Below are 10,870 nucleotides of genomic sequence, written 5' to 3' on the forward strand. Positions count from 1 at the left end.
GGAACTCCCCCTTTCTCGCCTCCCCCCCCCCTCCCACCTTCCCCCTTCCCTCCTCGCCTTCCCCCTCCCTCCTCACCTTCATTGCCTCCCCTCACCCTCCCCTTACCTAACCCTCACCTTCCCCTTCTCCCTTCACCTAACCCCTCAATCTTCTCACTCCTGTTAATTCCAGCCTCACATTCTGCCTCACCAAATTCCCCCCATCATTCCCTCTACCCTCCCCATACCCTCGTTCCTTCTCTGAGACCTCCAGAGTCACTCACTCTGCTCTCTAATGACAGTACGCCCGGGAGAAAGGAGTGCTCCTCCTCATTGACGCTGAACTCACCTCCCTTAACCCCGCCATCTCACTGGTTACCAAGGCTCTCATGCTTCGCTTCAACCAATCAGAGCCCTTGATTTGGAATACTTACCAGTGCTATCTACAGGTGAGGGGGAGTGTGTGATGGGACACTGTGGAGGGAGCTTCACTCAGTATCTGACCAGGGAGTTTGTGATAGGACAGTGTGGAGGGAGCTTCACTCTGTGTCTGACCCTGGGAGTGTGTGATGGGACGGTGCTGAGGGAGCTTCACTCTGTGTCTGACCCAGGAGTGTGTGATGGACTGTGTGGAGGGAGCTTCACTCTGTGTCTGACCCCAGGAGTGTATGATGGGACTGTGTGGAGGGAGCTTCACTCTGTGTCTGACCCCAGGAGTGTGTGATGGGACTGTGTGGAGGGAGCTTCACTCTGTGTCTGACCCCAGGAGTGTGTGATGGGACGGTGTGGATGGAGCTTCACTCTGTGTCTGACCCCAGGAGTGTGTGATGGGACGGTGTGGATGGAGCTTCACTCTGTGTCTGACCCCAGGAGTGTGTGATGGGACTGTGTGGATGGAGCTTCACTCTGTGTCTGACCCCAGGAGTGTGTGATGGGACTGTGTGGATGGAGCTTCACTCTGTCTAACCTGTCCTCCCTCTCTTCCTTTGCTCCAGGACACAGAGAGACAGCTCTTGACTGATGTTTCACAGGCCCTGAGCCTGGGGCTCTGGTTTGGGGTGAAATTAGTCAGGGGAGCATACATGGACAGGGAACGGGAGTTGGCACTGAAATTCGGATATCCTGACCCTGTGCAGAAGAGCTGGGATGACACAGACCAAAGGTAGGATTCTTGAGGGCCGCAGGAAGTGCAGAATTGAAGGGAAGGAGGAGATTCTGGTTACCTCATTACAGGATGGGTGTGGGAGCTTTTGGAGAGGTACAGAAGAAGTTCACCAGGATGCCTGGATTAGAGGGCATGAGCTGTAAGGAGAGGCTGAACAAACTGGGATGGTTTTCTCTGGAGTGGCGGATGCTGAAGTAAGATCCGATCGAGGTTTATAAGTTTACAAGAGGCACAGATTGACAGCTGGTATCTTTATCCCCAGAGTGGAAAGCCCTACATCCAGAAGGCATACATACGATGTGTGTCTGTGGGGGGTAAGTTCAAAGGAGATGTGTAGGGTAAGTTTTATGAGTGTTGGGTGCCAGAGGTGGTGATGGAGGCAGATACGATAGCGATGTTATAGAGTCACAGAATACTTCAGCCCACTTAGCTTGTGTCGTCTGTTATTCTGCCTCATCCTACCGACCTGCCCCTGGCCCATCACCCTCCATACCCATCCCACCCTGGCACTTATACAAACCTCTTAAATGTTGAAATGAAACCCACATCCTCCATTTCCCCTGGTAGCTTGTTCCACACTCTCACCACTCTCTAAGTGAAGAAGTTCCCCCTCATTCCCCTTAAACGTTTCACCTTTCACCCTTAACCCACGACCTCTCATTCAAATCGGACACAACCCCAACACCTGCTTGCAAATATTAAAAATTAAACTAAATAAGTGGAGCAAAAAGCTGACAAGAATAGAAAAAATAGAGAGGTAGCTGTCATGGGTTCATTGTCCATTCAGAAATTTCCCTCAGTAAATGTATATCAGTAAAATACAGTCACACACAATGTCTAGTGTCCAGTCCAAGGCCCTGACTCCAGTCTGCAATCGAATGCAAGTTGGCTTGTATTCTGCGAGCGAACATTGGGGGGCAGCACCGAGTCCAGCTCGGATGCCGCGCCACACCGCCCCCTGGTGGTGGGCACAGACACCAAAGCTGTAACAGGCGGCTGGAGGCTTCGTCTTTGCTATGACAAGGCCACACAGCTCCCCCACCATTCTTCCCTGTCAGCCAATAAATCAGTCAAATGGACTTGCAACATTTCACATTAACAATGTCCAACAGGGTCTTGCAATCACAAGAAAAGCAACTGAGACAATCACTCGTTGTTCGACTGCACACCGCCTGCGCATTGATTCCTCCAACACTTCTCTAATGGAGGCAGCAGTGAGCAACTCGCTGACAGGGTAGACCGTCAGTACTTTACGTGCTTCATGTCCAGGTTAGGTCTTTATTCCCTGGAGCACAGGGAAGATATGATAGAGGCTCAGTTCAAAACACATTTATTATCAAAATACATATATATCACCGCATACAATCCTGAGACTCATTTATTTTGTGGGCATACTCACGAAATCCAGCATAGAATAATAACCAGTGTAACATTGAAACATAGAAAATAGGTGCAGGAGTAGGCCATTCAGTATGATCATGGCTGATCATCCAACTCAGAACCCTGTACCTGCTTTCTCTCCATACCCCCGATCCCTTTAGCCACAAGGGCCATATCTAACTTCCTCTTAAATATAGCCAATGAACCAGCCTCAACTCTGTCCTGTGGCAGAGAATTCCACAGATTCACCACTCTCTGTGTGAAGAAGTTTTTCCTCATCTTGGTCCTAAAAGGCTTCCCCTTTATCCTTAAACTGTGACCCCTTGTTCTGGACTTCCCCAACATCGGAAACAATCTTCCTGCATCTAGCCTGTCCAATCCCTTTAGAATTTTATACGTTTCAATGAGATCCCCCCCTCAATCTTCTAAATTCCAGCGAGTATAAGCCTAGTCGATCCAGTCTTTCTTCATATGAAAGTCCTGCCATCCCAGGAATCAATCTGGTGAACCTACTGCAACTTGGGCTGCACCAAAAGACGGCACCAACTTGGGCGTTCAACCAGTGTACAAAAGACAACTAACTGTGCAAATAAATATATACGTAAACAAATATAAGTAATGATAACATGAGGTGAAGTGTCCTTGAAAGTGAATCCATAGGTTGTGGAAACATTTCAGTGATGAGGCAAGTGAGGTTGAGTAACGTTATCCCCTCTGGTTCAGGAACCTGATGGTTAGGGAGTAATAACTGTTGCTGAACCTGGTGGTGTGAGTCCTGAGGCTCCTGTACCTTCTCCCAGAAGGCAGCAGTGAGAAGAGAGCATGGCCTGGGTGGTGGAGTTCCCTGATGATGGATGCTGCTTTCTTGCAACAGCATTTCATGTAGATGTACTCAATTGTGAGATAGGCTTTACCCATAAGATATAGGAGCAGTATTAAGCCATTTGGCCCATCGAGTCTGTTCCACTATTTCATCATGGCCAAGTCCACTACTTCTTATAGGATTTTCTGTTCAAGGGCATTGGTGTTTCCATACCAGGCTGTGATGCAACCAGCTGATTCACTCTCCACTACACATCTAAAGAAGTCTGTCAAAGTTTCAGATGTCATGCCAAATCTTTACAAAATCCTGAGGAAGTAGAGGTGCTGCTGTGCTTTCTTTTTAATGGCACTTGCATGCTGGGCCCAGGACAGATCCTCCAAAATAACAAGGAAGAACTTAAAGTTGCTGATCCTCTCCACCTCTGACCCCTGTTATACAAAATGATAAGGGGTATAGACCGGGTAAATACGTAAATGCCTTTTCCCCTTAAGTTGGGCAAAAGGTGAAATACTTAAGGAGAATTTGGGAGGGTCTTTCTTCTCTCAGGGGTTGATGTGAGTGTGGAACAAGCTGCCAGTGGAAATGGCAGATGTGGGTTCAGTTGTAACATTTAAGGGAATTTTTGATAGGTATATGAATGAGAGAGATATGGAGGGCTATAGTCCAGGTGTGGATAGACTAGATGGCCAAAGGGACTGTTTCTGTGCTGGTAGTACTCTATGACTCGTGAAGAACTAGAGGTTTTGTTGAGCTTTCTTGTCCTGGTGGTGGGACCGAGATGTAACACTGAGCGTCATAGGAAGTCATTCCTACCTGTGGCCATCAAACTTCACAACTCCTCCCTTGGAGTGTCAGACACCCTGAGCCAATAGGCTGGTCCTGGACTTATTTCCACTTGGCATGATTAACTTATTATTATTAATTATTTATGGTTTTATATTGCTATTGTTATGTACCCCATAACTGGGTGTCTTACCAGCAAAGACAGAAGTATCCGTTGGAGTCTGGTGGTACTATTTTCAACAGTGTTTATTAGTAAAATTTACAAAACAATATCAATGCAAATATACAGATAATACACATTAGCAATACTAAACCCAAAAGTGTGGGTATAATAATAATCAATAATAAACAAGCTCTATCGTTGTCTAGGGGATAATGAATTGTCACATGGAAATATAAAGTTCAGTTCAGTTCATGCAGGCTCAGGTAGTTGTTAGTCGATGTGTTGTAATTGTTGGAGAGAGAGAGAGAGAGAGAGAGAGAGAGAGAGAGAGAGAGAGAGAGAGATCAAACAGTGACAGCTATTGTCTTGCAAACCTTCCTTTACGATCTTGATTCATCGATGTGTTGTTGTGGCCATTCAAGTATGACCCCTCTGTCCTTTAGCTAGACCGTTCTTCCGTGGTGGACTCGTCACCCAGGCAAGGGTGGACACACACACAAGCCCCCCCACCGGCCTCGCTATAAACACTGTGAGTTAAAATTGACCGATCCTTCGTTCGGTCTCCGATGCCCCACACTTTCTCGTGGGTTCCAATCCTTAAACAGTGCTCACTAGTGTGTCTCTTGGTGTGTCTCCTGGTGTGTCTGAGGGGTGTCTCCCCAGACCTCACTTTTATCCCTACTCACGGGGTCTCGGGTGTCAATCAGGTTTGAATGACTTAACCCATCAAACCAGCCCACTCTGGCTGTCCACTGAGGAATTTTAATGAACAGGATGGTACCACGTAAACAGCCCTCTCCACAGCCATAAGTCTTTCGGGAGTCATAACATGGTGGATAAACATAACTCTCTCTCAGGCTGTTATCTCGCCCTTGTCTGAAGCAAATGTTCCAGTCCCAATATGTTTTCGTTCCATCTCTTTCTCTCTCATTAACAGCCTGGCAACAGTAACAGTTTGTGATTCTCCCAGGGGAGGGGACATGGGCAACTCTGCACCCTTCTGCCCATCAGAGTTGTTCATCCTTCGTAACACTATATTTCTTCACTATTCTTGGTTGGTGCGGCTGTAACGAAACCCAATTTCTCTCAGGATCAATAAAGTATGTCTGTCTGTCTGTCTGACCAGGACAGACGTTGGTGACATGAAACTTGCAACCTTTCAGCCTCAGCACTGCCCCCCAGTGTTCACTCGGTAGAAAACAAGCCATCTTGTAGACTGCCTCAGCATTCATGGAATCAGGGTCTTGGACTATATATAATTTCTGTGTTTTACTGATATCTTTATATGTGCTTTGTGCTGTGTGTGACCGTTCGTATTGTATTTTGCACTTTGGTCCCGGAGAAACACTGTTTCGCTTGGCTATATTCATGAGCATTTGTGACAAATGAACTTCAACTTGAACTATTCAACCTTTCCCTATAACTCAGTCCCGGTAGCATTGTTTATTTCGATGACATTGTGGGGAAGTTTGTTGTCAACAAATGTCACTAGCCCTCTATCTCCTTCTGGTTCTCTGACTCACTGTTATTTGAGATTTGGCCCACTGTGGTGGTGTCATTGCAAACTTGTCGATGGGGCTAGAGCAGAACCTGCCCATGTAGTCCTGAGGACACAGGGAGTGGAGTCGGGGGGCTGAGACCACAGTCCAATGGAGCACCAGTATTTTGAATAGTTTTGGGGGAGTAATGAGGAGGATAGGGAGGGGGTAAGTTGTGGGAAGCTGTGCGGGTCAGTGTGAACAGGTTGTGACCCTCCCTCCTTGTCTTCTCCCTCAGTTACCGGAGGCTCCTGGACCAGCTGGTGACCCTGGTGAAGCAGAACCCAAGGGTGGGGCTGGTGGCAGCCACACACAATGAGGGATCTGTTCGGTACCTTCTCAATAGGTACAGATCTGCTTCCCTTCCTCAATTCTCCCCTCCCCTCCATCTTCCCCTTCCCTCATTGGATGTTCCTTCTTTCATTCCCTCCCCTTCCTGAGAGACACTCTCTACTGTCCCCTCCTTTTCCATCCTCTGAGGGATGTCCCTCCTCCATTCGTCATTCCCCCGCTGTCCTACACATCCCCGTATTTCTCCCTCCCATCCACTCTCCCCATAATCCCTGACCTGCTCTTGCCCCCCTCTCATTAGTGTCTTTCCCCACCCCGTCTCCTCCCCCTCAGTTTCTCCTGCCCCCCATTCATTCTGTCTTCTCCCCCTACAGGATGGAGGCGCTGGGTCTGGACAGGGACTGTGGGATGATTCACTCTGCCCAGTTACTGGGAATGTGTGACCACATCTCCCTCACCCTGGGTACGTATAAACTCACTCTCTCCACTCCCCTGTCTCTCCCTCCCATCACCTCTTCTCTCTGTGAATCCCTCTCCTCCTTCTCTGCCTCCCTCTTCCCCTCTCACTCCCCTCATTCCTCTCTCTTTACCCCCCCCCATCTCTCTCTCACCTCCCCCACCCCACCCCACCAGTACACCAGCATGGCTGGGGGAGGGCAGCACGGGCACCTCGCGCTCTTCTGATCTTAGTGTGAAAGGAGGGTCTCTGTGTTTGGGCGTAGAGCGCTGCCCCGAGAAATCCACTGTGATGTACCAAGATGACTTATCTCTGTGGAAAATATGATCCATTTCCCTTTGATTTTTATTGACTTCGGTTTTGGGATTCCTTCCTTCATGCCACAGTTGGTCAAATGTTCAGAGTGATTACTCCCTCCTCACCTCTACAATCTGCTTTTTGCTTCACGTCTGAATTGAATCAGTTATCAATCACAGACCCAAGTGAGCTTAAGAACATAAGAGTGGTGAGACTGGGTATTGGACCGCTGGAAAACAGCACTGGAAATATAGTAAAGGGGACAAAGAAATGACAGATGAACTGAATGTGCATTTTTGCATCAGTCTTCACTTTGGAAGACACCAGCCGTATTCCGTAAGTTCAAGTGTCAGGGCAGAAACATGTCGTTGCTGTTCTAAGGAGAAGGTGCTTGGGAAGCTGAAAGGTCTGAATGTGGACCAGATGGTCTACACCCCAGCGTTCTGAAAGAAGTAGCTGAAGAGATTGTGGGGGCATTTGTAATGATCCTTCAAGCACAGATTCAGAATAGAGGGACGTCCCTTTAGGACAGACATGAGGAGGAATTTCTTTAGCCAGAGGGCGATTAATCTGGAATTCGTTGCCACAGACGGCTGTGGAGACCAAGTCAACAGGTATATTTAAGGCAGAGGTTGAAAGGTTCTTGATTGATCAGGGCAGCAAGGCAGGAGAATGTGGTTGAGAGGGAATACAAATCAGCAATGATGGAATGGCGGAGCGGACTCGATGGGATGAATGAATGGACTAATTCTGCTCCTGTGTTTTAAGTTCTTATGAAATGGACAATTGCAAATGTCACTCCACTCTTTAGAAGGGAGGGAGGAAAAAGAAAGGAAGTTCTAGTCTAGTTAGCCTGACTTCAGAGGTTGGGAAGATGTTGGAGTCCATTATTGACAGTGAGGCTTCGGGGTACTTGGAGGCACTTGATAAAATAGGTCAAAGTCAGCATGGTTTCCTTAAGAGGAAATCTTGCCTGACTGATCAGTTGGAACTCTTTGAAGCTGTCTTTGAGCCTGGTGGAAAGTGCTTTTAGGCTTTTGTAATTCTGCCAGGGTGGGTGGGATCTCTGATTATGTTGGCTGCTTTACTGAGGCAGCTGAAGTGTGGACAGGTCCGTGGAGGGGCAGCTGGTTTCTCTGATGTGCTGAGCTGTGTCCACAACTCTCTGCAGTTTCTTGTGGTTGTGGGCAGAGCAGCTGATTGATAAGAGAGGACATAACTGTGGTATTTAGAGAGGATGTTCTTGAGGGATCATCTAATGAGGCCATTTGGGTAGGAGCTGGTGAGGAGAGCTGGTTGCCTTGGTCGGGCTATATTGTAGACCCAGATAGTCAATAGGTACTCGACGAATGGTTGTCTCGTGTGATTGCACGTATGGTAGTTGTGACATTGGTGGGGTAGTGTTTGTGGGAATATTGACTCCCTGTATTGACTGGGAGACTTGCAGACATCAGCCTCTGACCTCTGGACAAGCCGGCCCAGGACCTCTGACCTCTGGACAAGCCGGCACAGGACCTCTGACCTCTGAACAAGCCGGCCCAGGAGCTTTCACCTCCAGACTCACTGACTTTGGTCTTCAACCTCAGGCTTTCTATCATTAGTCCTGCTAAGCTGTAGATTTTGACCTTTAGCTTAGCCCTCCACACTTCTTCAAACTCTGGGCATTGACTCATGTCAAGAGTCAAGGAGCAGCATGTGAGGGGTAGACATACCAAGTTCAGGGAAGGTACTGAGGACAAAGAAGGTAAGTGTACATCACCCCTCAGCAGCTGGGTACAAATGAATCCCTCAATGGATATAGAAAGTTGAAGAGAAAGAAGGCAAAACGAAGGTGATTTGCGATAGATTTCTCAGGCAGCGTTAAAGATGATCTCAAGAGGTCCTTCAGCTATATTAACAGAAGAAGGGTGACTGGAGAGAGGCAAGGTCCTCTTAAAGACCGTCGGGGCTCCCAATTCATAGAGCCCTGGAGAACAACACGGATCCCAAAGAAATGAAGTCTTGGAACATATGCAGATCACAAAGATGTTTGAAGTTCATTAAGGTGGCCAAGTCCCTCGGACCTGACCAAATGCACAGCCAGACTTCTGTAGAGATATTTGCTTTGTCATTAGCCAGTGTTGAAATTCCATATGACCTGAAGAGTGGCTAATGCTGTCCCGTCATTGGAGAAGGGAGGCAAGGCCAGGCCAGTGAACTACAGGGAATTTACTGGAGCATGTTCTGAGCAACAAGATCTAGCAGCAGTTGGATATTCAAGACCTGATTATGAATCATCAGTACGGTCTTGTCCATAGGAGGTCATAGCTGATGAATCTTTCAGAGTTTTTGAAGAGGGATTGATGAAGGATAATATCTGTATGGATTTCTAGTAAGCGGTTTGACAATATCCTGCATGGCAGGCTGATTTGGAAAGTTCAATTGCAAAGGATTCAGGGAGAGCTAGCGAGACGGATTCTGATAGTAAGCAGAGGGTGATGGCTGAAGATCAATTCTCCGTCCGGAGGACTGTGCCTATCGGGATGCCCAAGGGATCAGTATTGATTATGTAAATGACTTGGATGTGTGGGACAATTAGCCAGTTTGCAGATGATATTAAATGAGAGGGTTTCCAATGGTGAAGCAGGTTACAGTGAATTCCAAAAAGATGGGCTGTGGATTTCAGCTTGGGGAAGTGAGAGATGATGCATTTTAGACAGTCCAAACAGGGTAGGACCTGGTCACAACTATACAGTTCACTGCAAGCCGATGGGGAGATGAAGGAGGTTCTTAGCAAACTGGCTTTCCTCAATCAGGGCATCGAGTTTAAGAGTTGGGACATCATATTGCAGACACAAGTCGCAGGTGATATGCACTTGGAGTATTACGTACAGTTTTGGTTATAGGAAAGATATTAGCCTGCTGCAGAGCACGCAGAGGAGATTTATGAGGACAGGAGGGCTGGAGTTACAGGGAGAGGTTGTCCACACTCGATCTTTATTCCTTGGGGGAATTGAGGGATGGAGCGTAGGAGATTAAGGGGTGATCTCATAGGTTTATAAAATCACAAGAGGTGTGGAGAAGATGGGTGGTTACGGTTTTCCCCATGGGTGGGGAGTCCAAGACTAGAGGATCAAATACAAGATGAGGGCAGGGCTGAGGGGTAATGTTATTTCCACAGAGGGTGGCAAGAGCCTGAAATGAGCTGCCTGTGGTAGGGAAGGCTATAATTGTAAAATTTAAGGGGCATTTGGATAGGAACATAGAGGAGAGGGCCTTGGATGGTTTTAGAATCAACACAAGCAGGCATGAGGCAGGGGTCAGCATGGATAGATAGCCCGAAGGGCCTGTTTCTGTGTTGTATTTCTCTATGATTCATAATCACTGTTCCTCCCCCATCTCCCTACGCTGTTCCCTCCCCGCTCCACCCCGCACAGGGCGAGCCGGTTACTCTGTCTACAAATCCCTCCCGTATGGAGACGTGTCCTCTGTCATTCCCTACCTGATCCGAAGAGCCCAGGAGAACCAGTCGGCATTGAGGGGTATCCGCCGCGAGAGGGAGCTGCTCCGGAGGGAGCTCAGCCGGCGCCTCCTGCTCAGGAGGGGGGTGCACGACTGACAGAATGAGGAGGGAAAGATGTCCCATCCCTCTCCTTTCACTCCCTCACCAGCCCCAGACCTCTGACCCATTTCCCTCCCTCCCTCCCCGGTCACTCCCAGACTGACCTCTGACCCTGGTCACCCCAGACCGACCTCTAACCGACCACAAACTGCTGAAGATTGAATAAAGATGGACTTTAACCCTGCGTCTGGTGTCCAGTGTTATTGTGGACGATGAGATGAGGAGGGGTGAGGGGAAATGGAAGGGATGTGAGGGGATGAGGAGAGGGAGAGGGAAGGGTTGTGAGGTCAGCAGAGGGGGAGAAGCTGGCTGAGGGTTGGGAAGAGGGATGGGGGGTGGACTGAACTCCTTCCCCTCCCCCCCCCCCCGGGAATGTGAGCCCCCCATGACCCC

At 48.4% G+C, this 10,870-nt stretch overlaps 1 protein-coding gene across 1 annotated transcript; it reads left to right on the forward strand.

Moving 5' to 3' along the window:
• Positions 1-278: 278 nt before the first annotated feature.
• Positions 279-10,673, forward strand: prodh2 (proline dehydrogenase 2; the record flags this gene model as incomplete). The annotated part of the gene is made up of 5 exons (XM_073033298.1): positions 279-428; positions 975-1,141; positions 6,070-6,177; positions 6,497-6,585; positions 10,293-10,673. Coding segments are annotated over 5 exons (696 nt in total), but the record flags the coding sequence as incomplete, so codon positions are not given.
• Between the last annotated feature and the right edge of the window lie 197 nt (positions 10,674-10,870).

Source organism: Hemitrygon akajei, chromosome 31 (genome assembly GCF_048418815.1).
Source record: "Hemitrygon akajei chromosome 31, sHemAka1.3, whole genome shotgun sequence".
NCBI lineage: Eukaryota > Metazoa > Chordata > Chondrichthyes > Myliobatiformes > Dasyatidae > Hemitrygon > Hemitrygon akajei.